The sequence below is a fragment of the Mauremys mutica genome, chromosome 4 (assembly GCF_020497125.1).
Source record: "Mauremys mutica isolate MM-2020 ecotype Southern chromosome 4, ASM2049712v1, whole genome shotgun sequence".
Lineage (NCBI taxonomy): Eukaryota > Metazoa > Chordata > Testudines > Geoemydidae > Mauremys > Mauremys mutica.
In genome coordinates this window covers 17,467,673-17,491,979 of record NC_059075.1, presented here as the reverse complement: position 1 = coordinate 17,491,979, position 24,307 = coordinate 17,467,673, and the positions used below count along the sequence as shown (strand labels likewise).

Here is a 24,307-nt window from a genome sequence, read left to right as displayed (position 1 = left end):
ATGCAGACGATTAACTTCTCCACCAGACAAGCTCATCTAGATGGACAACCATCCTTTGACAGCTAGCCACATAACCAGGAAAGCTATTTTTTGGTTTGTTTGTTTAACACTAAGGACAAGTCTAGACTTCGTCACGATCTACATTACAGAAAGGTGATCCAACCAAGCAGTTTGTCGTTAAAAAAATCTTCTCATTTTTAAATTAAAAGAAACATCTTATGCCGATTTGTCCACCAGCAACATACACTTGCGTCCTTAACCAAGACATCTGGTTCACTGTTTATGCAGCACCCATAGGGGCAGGGATCTTTTTGTTCTCTGTTTATAAAGCATCTAGCACAACTAGATTCTGGGCCAGGACTGTGACTCTTAGGTGCTACAATAATACAAAAATAAGAGATTAACTAAACTAAAGATGCACTTACCAGTCTGTTGTAATTTCAACAAAAATTCCATTTTTTAGGTCTCAGGAGAAAAATAAAGTTTACAGAAAGAGGAAACTCAAACAGCTACATTGAGAAACTCACTGTAGACATGCACCCTTAAACTAACTATCCTGTTATGATCGTCTTGAACAATTTCATGATAAGGCTTTGCTAAAGGTTAACGGCTATTCCCCAGCCTCATTCTACTCAGTAATTGGACCCAGGGTTGTCAGTCTGTTAAAAAACCTGGGACCAGCTTGATACCCATATTGCTGAGCCACATATCAAATCTAATCTTGAGGCCAAACTCTGCAAGGACTGTATCTGTTAATCAGACAGCCATGCTCCTTCACATCACTATAACCAGTCAAAACCAGGAGTGAAATACAGGCTTGACTGACTTCAACTGGGCCAGGATTTCATCCATGGATTTTTCTCCTATTTTAAAAAGTCTCAGGAAACAAAAACTCCTTCTTTTGTTTTCTCCTTTACCAATCTGTCACCCACAGAGAGGGTAGATAGAGAGGCAAAAAGGCATACTTTAAAAAGTGGAAGTTAAATCTTATTGAGGAAAACAAAGGAGCATAAACTCTGGCAAATGAAGTGTAAAAATATAATTAGGAAGGCCAAAAAAAGAATTTGAAGAACAGCTAGCTAAAGACTCAAAAATAGAAGAGAAATTTTTAAGTACATCAGAAGCAGGAAGGCTAGTACGCAACCAGTGCGGACACTAGATGATCGAGATGCTAAAGGAGCACTCAAGGAAGATCAGGCCATTTCAGAGAAACTAAATGAATTCTTTACATTAGTCTTCAACGCTGAGGATGTGAGACATTCCCAAACCTGAGCCATTCTGTTTAGGTGACAAATCTGAGGAACTGTCCCAGACTGAGCTGTCATTAGAGGAGGTTTTGGAACAAATTGATAAATTAAACAGTAATAAGTCACCAGGATCAGCTTGGATTCACACAAGAATTCTGAAGGAACTCAAAATGTGAAATTGCAGAACTATTAACTGTGGTATGTAACCTATCACTTAAATCAGCTTCTGTACCAGATGACTGGAAAATAGCTAATGTGATAGCAAATTTTTTAAAAAGGCTCCAGAGGCAATCCTGGTAATTACAGGCCAGTAAGCCCAACTGCAGTACCAGGCAAACTAGTTGAAACTATAGTAAAGAACAGAATTATCAGACACAGATGAACATGATTTGTTGGGGAAAGTCAACATTCCCTTTTGTAAAGGGAAATAATGCCTCCCAAATCTACTAGAATTCTTTGAGGGAGGGTCAACACACACATGGACAAGGGTGATCCAGTGGATATAGTGTACTTAGATTTTCAGAAAGCCTTTGACAAGGTCCCTCACCAAAGGTTTTTAAGCAAAGTAAGCTGTCATGGGATAAGAGGGAAGGTGTTCTCATGGATTGGTAAAGATAGGAAACAAAGGGTAGGAATAAATGATCAGTTTTCAGAATGGAGAGGTAAATAGTGGTGTCTGCCACGACTCTACAGGGAGCGGTACTGTTCAACATATTCATAAATGATCTGGAAAAAGGGGTAATCAGTGAAGTGGGAAAATGTGCATCATACAAAATTACTCAAGATAGTTTCCTTTTAACTTAACTATGAAGAGTTCCAAAGGGGATCTCACAAAACTGGGTGATAAAAACGACAGGTGAAATTCAATGTTCATAACTGCAAAGTATGATGGGGTCTAAATTAGCTGTTACCACTCAAAAAGATCTTGGGGTCATTGTGGATAGTTCTCTGAAACCATCCACTCAATGTGCAGTGGCAGTCCAAAATAAATAAATAAATAAAGCTATGTTGGGAATCGTTTAAGAAAGGGATAGATAAGATGACAGAAAATATCATATTGCCTCTATATAAATCCATGGTATGCCCACATCTTGAATACTGCATGCATCATCTCAAAAGAGATATTGGAATTGGAAAAGGTTCAGAAAAGGGCAACATTATTAGGGGTATGGAATGGCTTCTGTATGAGGAGGGATTAATAAGACTGGGACTTTTTAGCTTGGAAAAAGAGACGACTCGAGGGGGGATATGATAGAGGTCTGTGAAATCATGAATGGTGTGGAGAAAGTAAATAAGGAAGTGTTATTTACTCCCTCTCATGACACAAGAGTTAGGGGTCACCAAATGAAATTAATAGGCAACAGGTTAAAAACAAACAAAAGGAAGTATTTCTTCACACAACACAGTCAGCTTGTGGAACTTTTTGCAAGAGGATTTTGTGAAGGCCAACAGTATAACAGGGTTCAAAGAGAGACCTAGATATAGCCATGGAGGATAGGTCCATCAATGGCTATTAGCCAGGATGGGCAGGGATGGTGTCCCTAGCCTGTGTTTGCCAGAAGCTGGGAATGGGCGACAGGGGATGTATCACTTGATGATTACCTGCTCTGTTCATTCCCTCTGAAGAGCCAAGCATAGGCTACTGTCAGAGGACAAGACATTGGTCTAGATGGACCTTTTGTTTGACCCAGTATGGCTGTTCTTATGTAGAACAATTTAGTATGGCTGGCAAGGAACTCATCACCTGAAGTCATGAGGCACTATGACAATCTGGAAATTCGAGCAATGGAGGCAAACTTGATAGTACCCTGAAGCTAAATTAGAAACAGGATGCAGGCATCCCAGAAGCTGATGGCAGAGAATTCCCCTAATGAACCACTTCAGTCACAGATTGAAGTGTTGTCACCCATAAATATGAAGTCTCCAGATACTTTAACAAGTGCCTAGAATCAGCCCAAGATACTTCAACCAGGGAATATTTTTCTATCCAGTCTCTTCCTGAAGGAAAAGGGTTGTTACCTGAATTCCTGGCAAGGGCCATTAGATAGCCTGAATTGCTACCTGTTAGACTGAAGAGCCTGCCATCTCATTTCTGTTCCCCCATGTAGGCACCTACCGAGTGATCAAGCCACTGCTTAAGGCTACTTAAAGAGAAGGTTAGGGAGCTCAGTCTAACTGATCACTATAAGGACATGTTTTCCCATGCTTCAATCATTCAAATCACACCTCAACAAAAATGATTAAAAGGTCTAAAACACATGACCCTATGAAGGAAGACTGAAAAAAAAAAAGGGGGTTGATTTAGTCTGGAAGAGACTATTGAAGGGGAACATAACAGTTTTCAAGCACATAAAAAAAGATTACTACAAAGAGGAGGGAGAAAAATTGTTCTCCTTAACCTGAGCATAGGACAGGAAATAATGGGCTTAAATTGCAGCAAGGTTTAGGTTGGACATTAGGAATAACTTCCTGTCAGGGTGGTTAAGCACTGGAATAAATTGCCTTGGGAGGTTGTGGAATCTCTGTCTAACCTGTTCTCAAAAATCTCCAAACACCTGTCAGGGATGCTCTAAATAATATTTAGTCCTGCCTTGAATGTAGGGGATGGGACTAGAAGACCTCTCCTGGTCCCTTCCAGTCTTATGATTCTATGATCTCATGGCTTTTCTCTGTTCTGTATTAGTAACCTGTCTTCATTACTTACCACTCTCCCAATTTCTTGGGTCATCTGCAAACTCTTTCAGTGATAATTTTATGGTTTATCTCCCAGGTCACTGAGAAAAACAAACATAAGGCCAACAACTGAACCCTGTGAGACCCTGTTCCAAAAAATGCCAATTACTGACTGTTTACAGTTACATTTTGAGATCAGCTAGCCAGTTTTTATTTCATTCAGTACATGCCACATTAAAAACCAAACTACAACAATATATAATTAAAGGGAGGGGGGGAGTCATGCAGATATAGATGCATTCCAAAGAATAGCCCCAGGAGGGTGCACCTGGCATCAGCTGTCAAATAGGGCCAGGTCAGAGTAGAGCTTCAGAATTAGGAGACAGGGAGGGAATAATGAGTCAAGACCTAAGCCAAACCCAATTACATTTTTGGGGGAGAAATACAGGCCTTCTGGATCTAAGACTGCACAGAGGCCTAACCCAGGTTTTATAGTTCTCAAACGACTGGATTAACATTTCTGTACTAAATTCCAAGAAGTCACATTATTCAGTAAAGCCATAAGCACTGCCAATGCTGGGAGAGGTTTTGATTAATACACAAGTACTGTGAGGAACACAGTCTTCTCGGGGGCTTCTTTCAGAGGCTGGAGAAATGTCCAGGAACTCAACATTCACATCTAGTAATGCCAACACTTCTTCCACTAAGGAGAGCAGGATCCCACCACATTTTGTATGTCCTCAACCTGAGGGGCAGTGTGACTGACACTGCCTGAGACATGGACATGCCTCCAGAGGTCCACTATGCAGGACCAATGCTCCCTAGTAAGCTGTATGCATCAGGAGAAAGAGCTCCTCTTATAAAAGAGACGCAAGAGCCTCCTCCCCTGCAGTGCCATTTCTTCCAGATATCAGAGAAATAGGACACACTGTTCACACACAGATTCTTCCATAAGTGCTGTGATGTCAGGAACGAGAGGCTACTCAAGCAAACTAAGATACAAACTGAAATGTAGGCTTATTTCCCAGGCCTAACCCTTATCAGCTTCCAAAACAAAGCCAGGAGACAGCATGAGAATTACTTCCACTTGCTGGAGCCAGAACAGGAAACAGAGCTAATGCAGCAAGCAAATCTCTGTTTGGGAAAGCAACACTGGAGCCCCTCCCCCCGCGATCTTCCTTCAGTTAGCGAATGAAGTAAAAGCCACTTGTACTGGTATGAGAGGATAGTGAAGTAGTCATGTTTCCATATAACATCCTTAAGTATAATCTTTTATAACAGTTTTGAATACTTAAGTTAGCTATTTACTATGTTGCCAAAATATTAAGTCAGCTGAGAGTCTCAAACTACAGCTTTTTTATTATAATCCAAAATTAGGGTAAAAGTCAATTCAACAAAGCTTTTAATGAAAATAAAAAAGCCACACCTCAGAAAGGCTGCTGACCAATATTAGAAATGCTAGTGTAAGTTGCTGAAAACAAAACTGATGGTCCCATGAATTGCAAACATTGTTTTAATAGCTGTTGTATGTAGGACTACCACCATGCAAGTGTTAACATCCTTGTCCCCTCAAACTTAACTTATATTTCCAAATTTTAAAAAAATTAAAAATAGTACTCTGAACTGGGATTCAAGCTCATCAGCAGGCTTAAGTCACATGAATCCAATTTTTCCTATTCTACCAGATTCCTAAGTGAGTGAATCCTGTGAATTCTCCCTCAATGTCACTCTTCATAAATACTTCTGAAGTGGTGAGAGGTGAGCACACACACAAAATCTAGATGATATACATTTCATTTTTTGAAAGTTGTCACAGGAAGTTCATTTTTATGTCTCTCCTTACTATTCAATCTTTTTATATAGTTAATCATGTTAAAGTTAATTTAAGAAATCATAGTCACCACTTCAACAGAAAGTGTTTAAATTGTTATGCTAATATCTTTTTAACCACTTTGAACTTTGGTTTCAGACACAGCCAAAGATTTCTCCTTCCACTAGTTTTCTGAAGAGGATATTGTCTTCAGAGGAGAGACATGATGGTTGAAGACAATAGACATGCTTTTTGCCTGGTCATAACAGCCTAGAGCAATTTCCTTCTCTACTTCCATCCCAGATGCTTTCATGACTACACAATTATTTAAGATTTAGTGCTCTCCATGCCAGCTGATTGAAGTGAGCTTCAAGCCATTTCCAGGAATTCACATGGAGTGCTCCAATAGCAGAAATAAACAATGAAGCATCTATGAAGTTAGAAAACTTGCAATGCATCACACTTGTTTTGTAGTCTTGTGTGAAGTGCAGTCAACACCATTTTTACTCAAATATTTGAATATTCAAAGAAACTTCCAGCCTTACTACCATCCTTTCGGCCTGTTTTGGACATGCAGGGTCATCTACCTTCTAAAGTCACTTTAAGTTTTGATATGCAAGTTCTCCATGACCTATAGCTGTTACAGGGAAACATGCCTCCTGCATTCTCTCCTTATGCTGATGAAAATGAAGCTAAATTGTCTCCTTTCCAAGTGTATGTAATGACCATGAAGAGCCATTAATAGTTTACATAAATTATTTTATGCTGATATTTAGAATTCAAAGCTGAACCAGTAATTGATACTGTTCTTCCCCTCCCCCCATGCTCCATGTGGCATGGATATTATCAGGTCCTCTGGGTGTTTCAAGCTGTGCATCATTATAATTTCAACTTCAAGTCAAGAGGGAATTAAACTAGCCATGTAATAATGTACTTTAATTACTGTTCTAAACAGAGAACACCTGCATGCATTGTATTTTGTATTGTAACTGTGTGTACTAAAAAGGTAAGTTTATATTTTGATTATACAGGTCTTACAGTTTCTCCAATGTATGGCAAACATGTTTGCAAGAGTGAGTTATTTTTAATTCTTAGCAATTTTAATATTCTAAAATAAAATCTTGTAGCACTGTAATCTAAAAGCTTAAGTAATTAACAAATATTAAACAAAAAAGTTAGATGTGTGCTTTTTAACAAAGCCTTATTCTATATACACATCCAGCAAGACAAGAGACCTGTTTAAGTAATTAGAACTTCCTGCTAAAAGATTAAACATTTATCCATTCAAACGTGCAATACTGGACATGTCCCTATGTAGACAGCTTAAAAATAAAAACAGAAAACCTCTGTACTGTCAATATGAAATCACCCCTATATTGAAGGAGCAAGTACTTGAGCGAGTTTCCCCCAATCCTTGGCTTCTAGCTAGTTCCTCAAAGAGTAGCAATTGCTACTGCTTCTGTGGCATGGCCAAGTGAAGAACTGGAATGAAGCCACTTACAACCATCAAGATGTTAACAGCTCTTCATCACTTTTTAAATCTAGTCCCATAATTTAGAAACTATTCCCAAGCACTCCTAGCACAGCATTGGTCACAATTAGTAACAGCAAAACATGCAACCACTAAAAAAAGTGTGTTTAAGCTGCAAAAGTGTCCAGTTTGTCATGGCTTCCTTATTCATGGTTGCTCAATCCAGTTTCTTGGCAAGCTAGTAAGTAGGAATACTTGATTTTGCAGGATAGCAAGCTTCTGAAGATCTTAGTTGTGACAATTACAATCCATGATATTTTGGCTGGTAGTTCTCATGAGGGGCAGCAGGACCGAGTGGTTAAAGCACAGGGCTATGAGTCCAGAGAGCCAGTTTCTTTTCCAAAGTTTTTTTTTTTAAATGCACAGGTCATTTAGCACCCTGTTTTCCTCTCTGTAATAAAAGAATAATACGGCCTTACTTCATAGCACATCTGTGCAGTGTGAAGTATAAAGCTTTGAAAGCCTCAAACAAAAGGCACTATATAAATATGGTGATAGTTCTCGGGGTATTCAGGACTGTGATTCACCTGGTTACCCCCCTGCCTCCAGAGAGACTAGCTTGTGCTTAACTGGATGCCAGTTCCCTGACACCTCCTGCCTGCTAGTCACCCAAATAATCCTCTCTGGGCTATGCCAGCCCTTACTTTGCCTCAGAGAGTAACAATTGGTGCACCTCAGTCCCCACAACCCTTTGAAGCACTCCCTTGAAGTGGACAGCCCCTTATTCACTGAATACTTACTAGCTCTGCTGCCCCCAATGGGAACAGCACACACACACACACACACACACCTTCTTGATTAGTTCAGTTTAGGATCAGCTCCTTGAACAGATGCCACAGCACAGATATTTATAGTGAAAACTTTAAGTTTATCAAAGATCAGGATTCAAGAGAATGAGTGAAGGTAATGGAAATGGAAGGGTTACATATAAAACAAAATCAAGATACGCTTTCTAGAGCCTAAACTTAAACAGGCTAACCTCCTGTCTAGCGCAGTCTTATCTTACCCCTAGCCTTGGTTGGGAAGAACACTGCAAAAGGCTGACTGCAATCCCATTTTGTATGTGAACATGTGGTCCATTTACTTCTTAGGTGCAGGATAACAAGGTGCTTTACTTGTCCCCCAGTTATAGTCCAATAAACCTTTGACATGCACCCTCAGATAAGGCTTTTTTCCCCCCTGATGTTCTTCTCTTCCTGTTAAGTCTCAATCCTTCATCTGCATTTAGCTCAGACTGATTATTGCGAGTGAGACACCACTCACTTTACATTGCAACAGACGGATAAACATCTCTGCTCCAACAGGAAACCAGTTTTTCACCTCTGCTGGTGGATTAACACCTTGATACAAAACGATAAGTACTTTTTTTTATTATTTTACATATATATACACACACACCCCTCTTTACATAGTAGCAGTACATAAAATTTATGACAATATTCCTAACCAGTGACACACCTGTTTTCCTTTCAGAGTGATAGCCGTGTTAGTCTGTATCAGCAAAAATCAAGGAATCCTTGTGGCACCTTGGAGATTAACAAATTTACTTGGGCATAAGCTTTTGTGATGAAGTGGGTTTTAGCCCATGAAATCTTATGCCCAAATAAATTTGTTAATCTAAGGTGCCACAAGGACTCCTCGTTTTTGCTGTTTTCCTTTGAAATGCTACATGACGTCCTTTGGTGAACCAGGATGTAACATACCAGTCTCAGGAAATACTTGTAAACTCTATGCACCCCCCTCTAAGGTTGCCAATTTCGGTTGGACATATTCCTGGAGGTTGCATCACATGACAATCTTTAATTAACGATTAATATATTTAATTCCTGAAGTCTCCAGGATAATCCTGGAGGGTTGGCAACCTTGACTCCCTCTGTGCCCCTTTGCCAGCTGGCATTAAGATGTTCTTGGATCACAAGTGTAAATTATTTTTCCCCCCTCTAGAGGGCTTTACAGCTGCACAAGACTAAAGGATCTCACCTCCCTATTCCGCCCCACCACAACATTTTTCTTAAATGGTTTATAATACAAGCTATTAGAAGACTTTAGAAAGAATGTTACTGTACCAAAATTATGTAGTCAGTGTGAATTTCATATTGGAAAAGCTGTTCATTGCTTATTTTGAGAAGGAATACACATGTATACTTTTCTAACTGAAGCTGTACTTTTGATCTTTAATATGTGCATCTTCCTTTCAAGTTAAAAAGGTAATGCTGTGGAAGCACTATCGGCTATCAAAAGAACCCAGAAGTTAGTTTCTGGAGATTTGGATAACCAAGTACAGTAGAACCTCGATGTTACAAACAACTCAGGAATGGAGGTTGTGTGTAACTCTGAAATGTTTGTAACTGAACAAAACATTATGGCTATTCTTTGACTTAATGCAGCTTTGAAACTTTACTATGTGGAAGAAAATGCTGCTTGTAACCATCTTAATTTAAATAAAACAAGCACAGAAAGTTTCCTTATCTTGTCAAGTTTTTAAACTTTTTTTAGTAGTTTAACACCGTACTATACTGTATTTGTTCCCCCCCACGCTACTGCCTGATTGACTACTTCCAGTTCCAAATGAGGTGTGTGGTTGACCAGTCAGTTCATAACTCATGTAGATCCATAAAACTTCACTTACATGATTCCTTTACATATGCAGTTTTCATATACAACAGTTAAAAAAAAATCCAAAAAAGGGCTAATACTATATGAGCAAAGACACTATGGATTGAAATCCCAGCAAGACAAAGCTCACCATTCAAATTGCAATTAATCCCTAAGAACACTTGCACTGTACAAAATTTCCAGAATGTGGGGCAGATTTTATCATCAGATATTTTTAAAAAGCAAGGTAGACTGGTTTGCTCTGCACGAATAATAGAAAAGACCCTTTCCCAGAAAAAGGCACTAGCGGTCCAATGAAGTACACAAACAATAGTTACCCAGGAAGATTAGACGAGTCACAACAAGTAGACACTGAAGGGCAAGAAATTTAAGTTTCACATGTATCTAGTTTTAACCTAAGATAGGGGACTGGAACAGTTTCCAGTATCAAAGCGAAACGCATGTTAGAAACTATTCAGGGGGAATAAAAAGAGAAGAGGAAGATTCCATATATATATATATATATATATATACATACATACATACACACACATACACACACATACACACACACACGAATGCTAAATATAGTACAATCTAAAGAATAATACAGGGAATAAAAAAAACCCACCAGAGAAGATGTGCAAAAAGGGACAATTTTTTAAAATATATACACTTTAAAACTTAAGTAAACTGCACTCTATCTACAGCCTGCTTAATACTCCAGTCTTATCCCAGGTTAAAAAAAAAAAAAGTTACTTCAGAGAGCAAGCACCTGTGCATCTGTCCAAGGGGCATATAATTGGTTATTCAAGAACTATTAGTCTGTTTCTTAGCAACCTCTGTAAGCTCTAATCAAGTAAGGCCAAGATTGTCATTTATCCTTGAAATGCCATGCCCCTTTCATCTAATAGAGGATTCTAACTGCTATTAGGCAACAAATAATAGTTTTAGCCATGGATAATATCCATGCTCACTACACATTTCAGCTGAGAATTCTTTCTGATGCCAGAGATCAGGAAAGCTCTTCACTATATGCCTTTCCCTTTATTTCATTTAGCTAACAACTGAAATGCTGACTGCTGAAATAATCCATTTTCTTCCCCTCAATTTGTTTAGATGAACTGCCAAGCTAAAACCACTGAAACTAGGGGCTAAGTGTTTGTAGTTGGATCCTGTGGGAAGAAAGTCACTATATAATCAGAGTAATTAATCACTGGAATAATTTACCAGTGTCATGGTGGATTCTCCATCGCTGACAATTTTAAATCAAGACTGGATGTTGTTTCTATAAAATATTCTCTAGGAATTATTTTGGGGGAAGTTCTATGGCCTGTACTATAGAGAAGGTCAGAGGAGATTATCACATTTGTCCATTCCAGTCAGACTCTCTAAAGAGGTAAAAGAGCCTGGTTCACAAAACAAGAATTTTTGCAACAGTGAATGTCTTCAGTATGACTTTTGGTATAAAGATGCTTTTCTTATATAAAGCAGTAGTACGGACATGTTTCCAAGCAAACCATTATACTTCATGAGCCCCCCAAGAGTATTTAAGCCCCCCGAACTTGTGAGATGTTTAAGTGGATTATTTTATCCAACATAAAATGCAGCCTTTTCAATGTGGAACACTGCTGGCAGAGCAACACTATGGCAAGAGTTGAGACTAAACAGTATATTGTATCCAATTTAAAAGCACACAGTTAAGTTAAGTAGCAAGACTGAAATTATCCAAGTAGGAATTTGGATATATGCCACTGAGGACTGAACTGACCCACAAACAGTCTCGGTGGATTTCTGATGGCCTCTATTCTAAAATTCACCCAAGAATGTTCCATATGACATTTTGTTACGAGATGATCCCTACTAAATTAAAAGCAACAATCGAAATGATTTAGATACCTACTTGCCAGAAGTGAATGGTGGTACCAGCAGCAAGATCCAGGGCAACTCACTGGTACGGAGTTTAGCACCCTGACACACCTCCACTGAAAGGGGCAGGATGGTAGGGTTCCTGAAAAGGTGCTCTCTCTAGCCACTGGCTAGCAGCTCCATCTTTTGGATGATCCTCTGCTAAGTTCTGATACACCACCCTTGCCCCCATCCCATTCCTGGAAAAAATATTTCCTTTTTCAACCTGCTCCTAGGAGCTTCCTGGCTGCTATAAGTAAACCAATAGGGTTGGGAAAGAAGAAGAAGAAACAGCAGAAAGTAAACTTTTCTTCAACTACTGTGCCACATCCCCCCCGCCCATGGAGTAGCACCATTGCTTGCTTCTGCCAAGGACTTTTCAATCAGCATCTACACAACGTTGACACAGGATGATTAGTTTTATTCCACTGACTGGGGGGGGCGGGGGCGGGGCAGGGAGTAGGGATGCATGGGGCAGGGCAGGGGAAAGAAAAATTTATAAGCACAAGAGTATCTACAACTGTCTGTAGATCAAAGGACAGTGCTGCATCTAGTCACAATTACTTTAACATAAAGTTAGTTGAGGTAAAACTACATCTTGCCCTGTCTACGCTTAGTTTTTATAACCTTTTAGTTATCTCCTTGTAAAAATACTTTTCTTGCAGTAGACATAGCCAGAGTGGCTTCACACGTCATAATAGGGTCAAACTGCTCAAGACAGTATTATAAGTGGAAATGATACAGAGCTTCTACAATAATAAATTGTGACAGATAAGAACCTCCTTCCCCACCTTTTACGCCAGGTTTATTTCGTTTAATTATTATATCATAAATATAAATAAAATTATTTGATTGCAGATGGACTATATATTAGAACAACAGATTAATGCACATGTCCTGTATACTGCAACAAGAGTGTAACGATCTCATTGATGCACTGCCTGGAGTGCCTTCTGAAATGGATGGATACCTGGCAATCAGAATTTCTTTCACTTCTATAATGCTAAAGCCTGCACAGCCTGAATTAAGCTTCAGTATCCTTACAGAAGAGAACTTTAGTAAAACATTGGTGTGTCAAAGAAGTTTTAAATGTTAGAATTAAATAAGCTTTCAGAGGCAGATACAGCATCACAGAAATGCAAGACTGGAAGGGACCATCTAGTCCTGCTCCCTGCACTAAGGCAGGACTAAGTTTAAACTGTCCTTATATTACTACTATCTGAAGAGTTATTCAGAGTACTCTTAAGGGCATCTGAAGGAAGAAAGGTCAAGAAAGTATAACAGAACAGGCGGCCGGGCACTAATCTCTCTGCACTGCAAGATTTTTTACAAGAAATTCTAAAAGTTCAGTTACATCTGAAATATGCAGAGGACATCAAGGGTTACCTTCCCATTGAAGTTTGGAAGAGAGGACTTCTCTATAGTTACACAAAACGTCTCTCTTCATACTTTCTGCTCTGGGCAAGCTGCAATATTAGTTGTTGGCACACAGCATGCCAGTAACAAAAGCCCCCCTCCCCCCCCCTTTATTTTTTGGTAGGTGGCACCTGCGACTACCACTGAAACCAAGTGAAGAAGTCCATACTCAGCATACCTGAAAATCAGAGCCTAGATCACCATCTCGCAAATGCAGCCACCAGGGCTGCATGCGGCCACCAGGGGGTTTCCCTGCAGCCACAGCAGGTTCCTGGCCAATGGGGGGGGGTAGGAGGGGGGAAGACAAGAGCATCAGCCCCTACCCTTCCTCCCTCTTGGTCCTGCATGCACCACCTCTCTGGAGACACAGGTGGGACAAACAATGCTTAAGGAGCAAGGTGAGCAGCTGTGGGGGAGAGGAGGCAAGTGGCAAGATGAGTGGCAGGCGGGGAGGGGAGTGAGGAGGCAAGGGGGGGGGGCCTGGCGGGGTAGTAAGGAGGCGAGTGGCGAGCCAGCAGCAGGGGAAGGAGGGGGGGGGGAATTTCTGGCTGCAAGCGGGGGAGTGAGGTGAGTGGTGAGCCAACAGCAAGCAGGGATTCTCGTGGCAGGCAGGGGGGTAAGGAGGTGGGAGGAGTGAGAAGGTATGCAGCAGGCAGCAGCAGTCAAGGGTGGGGGGTGGGGAGTGGGGGTGAGGCAGTGAGGGGTGAGCACATGGGCAGTGGGGAGAGCCCCTGACTCCCCCCCTTCCCCACACACCTCCCCCCCCCCCCCAGCAGCCAGAACCCCAAGCGCCCCCCTTGGCCGGAGGAGCCCCAGGCTAGCCCAAGCCCCAAGTCCTCCCACCCCCACCTGTTTGGAGCATCCCTGGACCAGCCACACCCGTGCCTCCCCTCTGCTCCCCTTCCCAGACATGTTAATTATTATTTGGACTTCTATTATGTCAAAGCATTTTTAAATTTACTTCAGAATTGTTATACAGACACCCACTTCTACCCAAAAAGCAAAAGAAACAATAAAAAAAGACAAGACCATGTAAAGCACCTTATTTGTGTTTCTATTCTGTTGGGTCCAGTAAAGAATAGAGATAACCGTGCATTATTTTTAACCAAGTCTGCAAAAAAACCCAAAGCCTTACATAAATAAATTACAATGATTTGGATATATATATGTGCCTATTACCTTATTAACTTTAGGGGGAAAAAAAGTGTCTGTTGGTGGCCGCACTCTGAGGCCACCAAAAAATTTGATGCAAGAACCCCTAGCCTAGATCATTGCTATATCATCGGTGAACATGCAAGATTTAACTCAAAAGCTCTGATCCAATACTGAAGGGATACTGTTTACATATTGAACTAGTCACACACACACACACACACTCTCCCAAGAGGAGTTAGAGCTGTGAAGACAAGTACTAAGCAGCTGGAAATTTATCCAAACTCCCATATCCACTAACCCATAGGAAACAGAGAGCAAGATTTCCTTGTACACCCCCATCTCTGTATTCATAAATGCATAGCAGAGAGACTGCAGGGGATGATTTCTGATGCACATTCATAAATTATGATTATCTGGAAGTGTCATTTTGGGTTATTAGGACTGAGCATGTCCTTTTAGAATCTGAGGAAACTTCCTATGATAGTTATTACAGTACTACTAGAATGTTCTCTAATTGCCTAGCCAAAATGCCACAAAAAGGCACTAATTAAGAGTAAATATTTCATTTGAAAGATTATTAAACTAGGGGCTTGCCTACACAAACACCTATTTTGTGGCAAGCTGGGGTGCAAATATACCCCACATTAAGTGTCCATGTGAACATTGCGGCTGCACACTAAAAGTTCCCTACCACACTTGGATCTATCCTGCTTCGAAACAGTAGATTGATGCGCACTAGGGAGCTTTTAGTGAGGGGCAGTAGTGTCCACCTAGACACTACAGGCACAGCAGGCTAGCACAGAGTAGATTTACACCCACCTTACGAATATGAACAGTTTGTGGCAAGTCTTAAGAGTTTATAGCAGGGGTGGCCAAACCGTGACTTACAAGTTGCGTGCGGCTCTTTTACAGTTGAAGTGCAACTCATGGAGCCCCTCCCGCCCCTCCCCTCCCCGATTCGCCACCTACCAGACTGGACAGGGGAGTTGGGAGCCTCTGCCTTGCAGCAGGGTGGTAGTGTAAAGGCTTCTGCACAGCAGACAGGGGGATCTCAGGGCTTCAGCAGGAGTGGGGCTGAAACCCCAACCCTGGCAGGCACCTCCCGCAGGGCTGAAGCCCCGGCAGATATGCCCTGCGTCTCCAAATTCTGAAGATTGTCATGCGGCTTGGAGGGTCAGTAATTTTGGCTACTCCTGGTTTATAGGGAAACTTTGTATGGTCAGCACAGATTTCCATTAAAAAAAAGCTGCATTAAGTTGGTTGCAAATATAAAATATCTATGCAATGTGTAGCTACCAACTACTTCATTTTTCATATTAATTTCCCATTATACTGGCCTAATTAATATAATGTGCTTATACTGCACCTATCCCTGAGAACTTTAGTTTGTTAGATGATCTTATGTTCACTTTCTCTCCTTCCCCTCACGCACTCTATTCTATATCAAGTTTTGTTGTTTTAAAACTGGAGTGTCAATGAGGTTAAGAGACAGCTTGTCAAAAGTAGGAGGTTTTACATTTCATTCTAAAGGCATTTACTTTGCATCATTAACTTGGGCTGGTCCCATGGAAGACTGAAAAGGACATGACCTTGAATTTGATCCAGTAATCAATGGGAATCCAGTGAAGAAAGCATTGCTGATCAGAGATCCCAGGTGCATTACATTATGGTAATCAGTGCCTGAGTGACAAAAGAATGGTTCACTGCAGCCAGACCCAGAACCGAGAAGATGGGGTGCAGTTTCCTAGCCAGGGGTGGGGGAGGCATTTTCCAACCAAAGCTATTTGGGTGCCCAAAGGCAGCAAGGAGTCCAGGTTAATTTCAATCCAAATCTCCAATTCTGCCCTTGCTACAACCATGCAGCTCTCAGAGTTTGAGTTAGGGGAGTCTATGTGAGCTAGCTGTGTGTGCAGGATTATGCTTAAGTAGACAACATCTAAAGAACAGGTTTAAATTATATATTAAAGGTATAGTGTCAGGTGGATCTTAGCTGTACTGATGCAGCCAAGTTAGTCTTTCAAACAGCTTTAGGTATGATATTCCACACTCTAGTTCAAACTATCTAAAGCATAAACAATTCCAGACATCTGGATGAGATGGATCAACCTAGTATCTGGGTACAGCATACAAAACTTAAAACAAAAAGTTTAAAAACACCACACACACTTTCATACATAAGATCCAATACCTGAAAGTTCCCCTCAGTCCCACAAAATTTTGACTGAGAAGGATACTTACAGGCTAGATAAGAAGAGCTGAAACACTTATGGAAATCTTGGACACATTCCAAAAGCATAGGGCACGCTAATCTTCTGGCAAGTTCCTGGAGAAAATTAATTAGGAAAAAATAGAAAAAAGCCTAACCACTCAGGACTCAGGATTTTGGAGACAGAATCAGCACTTTCAATTTCACCTAGAGAGTTTGACAGCCTGTGTAGCACACTGGTGTAATATGCTCTTACCTGACCATCACATTCAAGGGTCTGAAAAATGGGGGTGCAACTCCTGGTTTTCCATTCTTTCTGTTCAAAATTTTCAGCTTCAAGACCGGTCAGTACAATACACCTGCATGTTTAACTCAACTGCACGGCCAGAGTACCAATATTTTTGGTGCCTGGTGCAGAAAAGTGAAACATTTTTGCCATGGAATTCCCCATTTCATGGCATGGGGAGGTGCGAGATTGCATGGCTACAGAAGACCAGAAGCAATGGAGCCTTGAATGCAACAGTTCACACCTTGTAGGGCTGTTTCAGCCAGGAATCACTGCAGCGGTTTACACTGGTTCACACTTTCTAGGTTCTCTGCTACCATAGGGGCTGAAGTACTATTTCATGAAAGGAGGACAGAGGAATGGTGGTAGCAATCCCAACACCGTTTCGTTGCAACCCGCAGGTGGAGAAGCCCTGGTCAACATTCTAGGATATGTTAGCCCTCTGATAGGTCAAAATGTGATCTAGTGTGTTAAGGTGTAGCACTTTTTTTTTTTTGCACAATAGCCTACAAGATATTGGCAAAACATTGGCATACATGCCCATCTTCTTGGCAGAGACCTTACAGATACAGCTTGACTCTCAGAGGAGCAGACCTCTTACAGAGCAGACACAAGTAAGCCCCTAACAGGTAGGGGGAGGGAAGGCAGAGAGAAAACAGACCCTCTTCTTGAGTTGGCAAAGCCTTGGATAATTAGATACACATAATCATTATCAAAATACTCAGTATCTTCCAACTAAGATTCTTAGGAGCACCTTACAAACACTAAGCCTTACCGATGTGATGGAGAGTCAGTATTAAGTGACCCAACTCCCAATATTTTGCTCTAACCATTAGTCAACACCCCACCAGTTAAACAGGCTGTGCTGGGATAGCCCCCTTCATATATAATACACCTTTCAATGTTTCTCTCCTAATCAAGGTACAGAACCAATTTTTAAAATTAACGGAAGCCTATGCATTTAGTGGAAATGCAGGACCAATTATATTCCTGCATCTTCAAGATGTTTGATAGTATCTCTTTAGTTAGGGCTATTTCAGAAAGTCTGAAAGCTACCTTATCACTTATTTCTTACATGTCACTTACCAGTTGCCATGACAAACTTATTCCAGAATCAATCCATCAATTTAGGAAGAGCCTGTTCTGAAGCAAGACATTAAACTCAACTATAAATGTGACGTTTCTCATGATCTCTTGATGCAGACAGTTCCTAGTAATGTAAGTTAATGCAATGCATTGGGCAAAGAACCTACCACTTTAAAAGTTTGTGGAATGTGAGCTTTTAAATATAAAAATCCAGTAGAGCTGAACTTCTGCATACAGAAGCATCCCAATTGCATTCAATACTGAACAGTTTTGTCTGTCAACATGCCTTGCAATGAAGTTAGTTTTCAGTAGTATTTTAGTCAGATGTTGAAAATTCTATACTTAGAACACAAAATAAGAGGACAGTGGTTTAGAAGCAATATTGCCGTCTATGCAGTTTATATTTATGAATCTTTAATAGTTGTTATAACATTTTATGTAGTTCTCTTAACTTGAGAAATACATTTATTTTAATGAAGTAAAATTTGTTTATTGATAATCTCTTTTACATGTTAAGCTTCTCAAATTTTAGAGGAGGGAGGGGAGAGTTGAGATGGGTGGGTGAAGACGACAGCTGTATTGTTCTAGCTGTTCAACTTCTCCCACTGCCAAATTTCTGCAAAAGACATATTTCAAGGTAGCAATTTTAGAAACTTTTTGGCGATATCCCAACCTTCTCTTGAAAACAGATCAAGCTACAAAGTTTTAATTAAAAAAACCTAACAGGAAACAGGGAATGAGCAACAGTTGACACTTCATATCACCTTGTAGGTATCACTGAACTCAGGTGTTCAGCTTTATAGAACAGATTTGTCATACCTCAGACCACTCTAAAGAAGACTGTCTCTTTCTAAAAAGAGACATGAAATATGCTAATCTAATTGAAAAGTAGAATGTTTTATTGTAATAAAGCATCTTAACAGCTGAAAAGGGTGTTTCTATTAACAGTTATAAACATTTCATTTACAGCCATTGTTAATTTGTGATATTAAGAGATTACACAGAGGAAAGAATACTGGAGACAAGTTTTCCTCAGTGTTCAATTTGTCCTAATCAATAAGTTAAAAACACAGTCTCCTTAAGTAGGCAACCAAGCCTTCAATTAGCGGCCAGTAATATGCTGGCCAGTAAGAAGTCCGCATATACCAATTTTTGTTTCATTAGGTGATATTTTATCCACAAAGATTTTTTTCCCCTGGCTTACACAAGAAGTTTTAGACTTCAAGTCCCTTGCTGACAGTAGATGCCAAACCAAATACATTTTATGTAAGTTAAGGATATGCTTTCTTGCCCTCTTTAGTGGCATCTCCTCCAACTTGATCAGTAAGTGACATTACTCATTACTGGTGTGCTTATGTGCACACTGATGTGCATAAAACTAGCCTCATGACAAGAGTACAGCAACTGAGAGGTATGCCAATATGAAGAGTTTACACAAAGTGACCTGTTTTGAAAATGGCAGTTTTAAGAGTTTGATGTTTGAGTCATTAAAGTCAACTTCTTGGACTATTTACCAATGAACACAATTCAGCTCCAAAAATGCAATTGTTTCTAGCATTTATGTTAAAATAAGAAGTCTTACATGAACTGGGAAGTCTTTCAATTTACTCTTGTTCACCACAGGTCCTATTGTATAATTTATCACAGAAGTCTGGCATTCCCAAGATCTTCCTCTTAAAGCTTGACACTCGTGATGAGGCTACAACATACCAGTTTAAATGCAGCATATAAAACAGCTTGGGTAGTTTTTAAAGTTGTAGTACAGCTAGTCTACAGTTATTTTTAGAGTGAAGGGTGGGCAGGGAGAGGACTTTATTTCTTCCAAACTCAAAATGCAAGCCACCCACCAAACTGCATTTTGTGACTGGTTGCACTGTTTAAATAAATTACAGGTTGCTTTGCAACAGCTGCACAGACACACTGGAAATGAAACACCAAGTGTTTCAGCTTCAGTGCTTCCATAAAGTGGTGTGGGTAGTGGTGTAAAGGATTTGATGGTTGACAGATATTACTTGGGTGCTGAAGTACTGTACTAAATTTGCCTGAAGTAGAAAGGCCTGTTAAAGTTTAGGACTTCTTCAGGATACAGAAACATAGTAGATGGTAGCTGCAAGATAGGAATGTGCTTATTCTGACAGCAAACATTAGAGAGTTGAGCTCAGGAACCTGTATTATGAAGACTACCCAATCCTCTGCCAGTTTCGAGAACCAGTACTAGAAACTGGCACAATAAAATGATGTGCATGAGGAAGTAGAGGTAACTTAGCTCACCAAGTATAAAACGTTTTCAGATGCTAATGTTGCTCACTTAGCTTACTCAAAGTCAAGTTTATAATTTCACCACACCTTTATTTTACCGCTGACTTTTAAAGACAAAACATCTTTGTTTAATCCTTTATCACATTTCAGCTAGCTGTTCAGTCATCCCAAGTATCATTTATATAGTATTCACCATACTCCATCAGCAGGGAGCCTTATAATTCAATAGAAGACTAGGAAAGAGTTAAGAGTTGCAGTGGCCATTAGAAGCTAAGCCACTTTGTACACAGAGATCAACATGTAAGAGCTTGTATCCATTCCGAAGTTCTTCACGTGGATTTAAACAGCGAAAAGTTAAAGTATCTTTCTAATCTGAAGCATCCCCTCTCCCTTCTGTACTAAGAAAAGCCTGTTTAAAGCTGACCAGCTCCCCCATTAGTGGGAACTGTTCGCAGGAGGAGTCTCCAGTAGTACTGAGGATTTAAATGTTGTGGGATTTCTTTAGCATGACCAGTCTTAGCTTCATCATTTAACACTGATTTCCAGAAGAGGAAGATCTTACAAGCTTTGCACAGCCCAAGGCAAGCACGGATCCAGCCATTTCTTGCTCAGTACCAACAACGTGCTCGGCCCTAGAACTGCCATAGCCGGGGTTCGTCCTCCAATGCTGGGCTCCTACCCTCACTAGGGCCCGCTGCCACGACGAGTCCCCACGCCTCTGCCACGAGCCAACCCGCCGCCCGACCGCCCCCTGCAGCGCGGCCCTTGGCAGGGGCAGAGCGGTGCCTGCGGGGCCACACCTGCCTGGCGCGGGGCGGGAAGGCTGGAGCCGGCTCCCTGCGCGCGGCCTCTCCCGAGCTCACCCCGCTCTGCGCCACGTGACACCGACCCCGACCCCTCCCCCGCGCCCGGGAGGTGCCAGTCACACGGGCCGCCTTGGATTTCGCGCCCCCCTCAGCGTCACTCTCAGCCCCCCCCCCCCGGGCAGGGCGCCACCAGGAGCCCTGAGGCCGAGGGGGCGGGGCGTGACCGGCCCAAACCCACCGCCCTGCCTCAGGCTGCCTCAGGCCCGGGCGACGGGGACCCCCGCCCGCGGGGGACGGTTCCTCCTGGCGTCTCGGCGCCGCGTACCCCACAGCGGAGCTCACGCGCCTACCAGGGCAGCGGCTTCCCCTCCCAGCCTCGGCCCCGCCCACCGCTGCTCCAACGGCCGCCCGCCAGCCACTTCCTCCCGCCCCCGGGGCCGGTCTGGTTCCAGAAGCTGAGCAGCTCGCGCCCTTCGCGAGCCGCCGCACGCGCTCTCCCACTCACTCCCCATCGCCTGGGGCCAGGGCAGCGGCTGCCGCCTCGCCTCGCCTCCCCGCGCCCTAGGCTCACCGTGGTGCACGCGCCCCCTGCCGGGAGGCTCCCCTCACTGCATGCCCCGTTGAACTGCAAGCAGGCAGCACCTTGCGCCACAAACAGGGGAGGCTCCAAGTCTGTGCAAAGCTGCAGGACCGGGAGCCAAAACAACGTGTCTCCTTCCATGCAGAGGCAAATGCGTTTTGCATGGCTTAGTGCTCACACCTGGAATCTGCGAAAAGCAGGAGCTGTCACGCAACTGATTCCCCAGCTGCTCCTGCAGGACTGAAACGCCCTTATGGAGATACTTCTGGGATTAGTTTTTATTGTGTTTAAATTTATTACACTGCAGCCTGTGCTTTATATCTACTACTGCCACAAATACTCCGAGTCACTAGACTCGCAGCCTGTTGCAAGCGTTTCTCGAATGCCTCCCTATCAAACAAGGGAGTTAATACAGCTCCCCTAGCCCTAGAGATCCCGATCTGCAAGACAAATGAAATTGTTGCTGGTGAAAAGGGGAAACCACAGCTGTGCAAATGTACATGCAAACAGCAAGCGTTAATATTAAACCTGGTAACCATCTTCCATACCTCCTCTAACCTCCACAAGCAAGGAGCACACACTCCCTTCAGTAGTCTACTAGAGGGATTGCAGCGCAGGGTTGAAGGAAAAAGGCTACTCAAATTAGAAAGTGGAGCAACGAACACAGGGAGGTCGTAACTATTCAGTCATCCATTTGCAACCAGCAGGAGAAAACTATTTCCTAGTTTATTCCTTCCAGCCTATTCAATGCACACAGAAAAATGATTTTGCGTTGAGGAAATTAAAATGTGATAGAAAAAGGGATGAGAGTCAACCTACCGGCCATGCAAACTGAAAAGGTATAACAATCCTGCCCGCGTCATGATTTTTGCCCTGATGAGAATATTTGTTGCTGTTCAAATAAAAAGTATTTCCACCGAGAACTGGGGTAGATCCGGATCCGTAGTTGCAAGGTCCAATGGGAGTGATCTTGGCCTGATATTCCTTTAAACAAACTTTCACATAAGTATCACATTCATCCCGGGTACAGTTCAGGTTCTGGGGACTTTTCATGCCATCACAACATTCCCCATTCAACAATTCTCCGTTTACATTCTTCACCGAGTTAAGCTGCAGCTCGAAATAGCCCGTGGATTGGGACACCTAAAAATAAAAATCAAAAGGGGAGTCAACCTCATTACTATAGCGTCTTGGGAAAGTGCATGGAAGTTTGCAAACAGCCAATACAAGGTTTCCTCCCAAGCCTTTCAGTAAAGCGTTTTGCTATTAAAATTCTATTTACTATAAAATAATACAACTAGAACTGTATAGCTGTTACTGCAGCAATACAAAAAGCTGCACTAGGTAACTGCGCTGCAAAAGTACTGTACATAAATATTCCACTGCAAGGGATACAGACACATTTTTAAATCCCTCAAGGCTGAATAAATTATTGATAAAGGTATGAAGAGGAGACGTATACAGAAGTGAACACCCAACTCCTGAAATACAACAATAATTATGATCTCTGCAAATGTAACCTTCGTTTTCATACAGAACCGCTTAAAATAAAATGGGTGTGAAGGAAACGTAGCTGCAAGTTGTATATGTTCTTCCAACACAGCATATTGATTTCCCACCCCCCCCTCGTTTAAACCCACGGATCTAATGCCATGAACAGGAGACTGATTGAAAGGCTACAGAGACAGAAAGAAGCCATGGCAACCCCCACAATGAGATCAGGGTTTTAGGTCTAGGAGCCATGCCCCAAAAGGGGCAATGCTAAAAAGACAGTTACCTCTGCCTACGAAATTAAATGCATTCCCCCTCCTCCACCGCACCCCATTTGGTGGGAGAGGCGAATCCCTTTTTCTGCTGTAGCCCCCAGGACATTGCCCCACCACTCTGCAACCGCCAAGCTTCTTACCTGCACCCACAAAGTTAGGAGCAGCACCAGGCTCAGTGCTGCTGTGAGGGGAGCCCAGTGCCGCCTGCTAGACCCCAGCATGCCTGCTGCTCCGAGCCGAATGGTGCTTGATCAGAGACGGGCGAGGAAACCAGCCATGGACCGGCCGCGGCTCGGAGCATCGACGGCGAAGGTCTTTACATGCACACGGCGGAGGCTCCGCCGCTGCCCGGGAAGCTTTCCCCAGCGCCCCGAGAGGTGCAGGGCATGGGCTGTCAGCGCGGACCGCCCAGAGCGCTCCCGCAGCAGCAGCGCTGGCTCGCAGGCAGCTCGGCTCGCTCTCTGCGCGCCCGCACTGCACGAACACCCAACAAGTAGGTGCCAGAGTGACAGCTTCATTACCCATTAGTCACCGGCGCCTCTGCCTTCATATTAATGAGGGGGACGGGCCCAACCCAGGAGCAGGCGGGTGTGGCCACACGGCGCTGCTCCTGTTCTTAAAGGGCTGGGGCATGGGGAGACGGAGGGGAGCGCCGGCGATGGGCACAGCCCGGGGGCGTGCGCGCTAGCCAGAGCCCGGGGGCGCATGCCGACTAGCCGCAGGGATCGGGAGTGCGCGCTGTGCGCACCAGTACTGCTCGTGCGCGCCCAGGCAGCCGCCACCTGCGCGCGGGGGGTGCCCGAGCCACTCCGGCGCGGTCACAGCTGCGTGCCCTGGGGATTGTGAGAGGCGCGCCATCAATCGTTCAGCGGGTGTGTCGGGGGGGTGGAAAACTTTAGCAAACTGGGAGGGAGCGGTAAGACAGCAGCTAGGGCGAATGCACCGGTTAGCAGCCCAGTCCTCTTCCCGTCCCTGGCCCCACC

At 42.8% G+C, this 24,307-nt stretch overlaps 1 protein-coding gene across 1 annotated transcript in view; it reads right to left on the bottom strand.

Moving 5' to 3' along the window:
- The window catches only part of JAG2 (jagged canonical Notch ligand 2), a 92,919-nt gene extending 69,054 nt beyond the window's left edge, over nucleotides 1-23,865 (bottom strand). The window contains 3 exon segments of the mRNA XM_045015764.1: nucleotides 22,378-22,701; nucleotides 23,465-23,572; nucleotides 23,575-23,865. Of these exon segments, the coding sequence (XP_044871699.1) occupies nucleotides 22,378-22,701; nucleotides 23,465-23,572; nucleotides 23,575-23,625 (483 nt within the window). The 5' untranslated portion in view covers nucleotides 23,626-23,865.
- Between the last annotated feature and the right edge of the window lie 442 nt (nucleotides 23,866-24,307).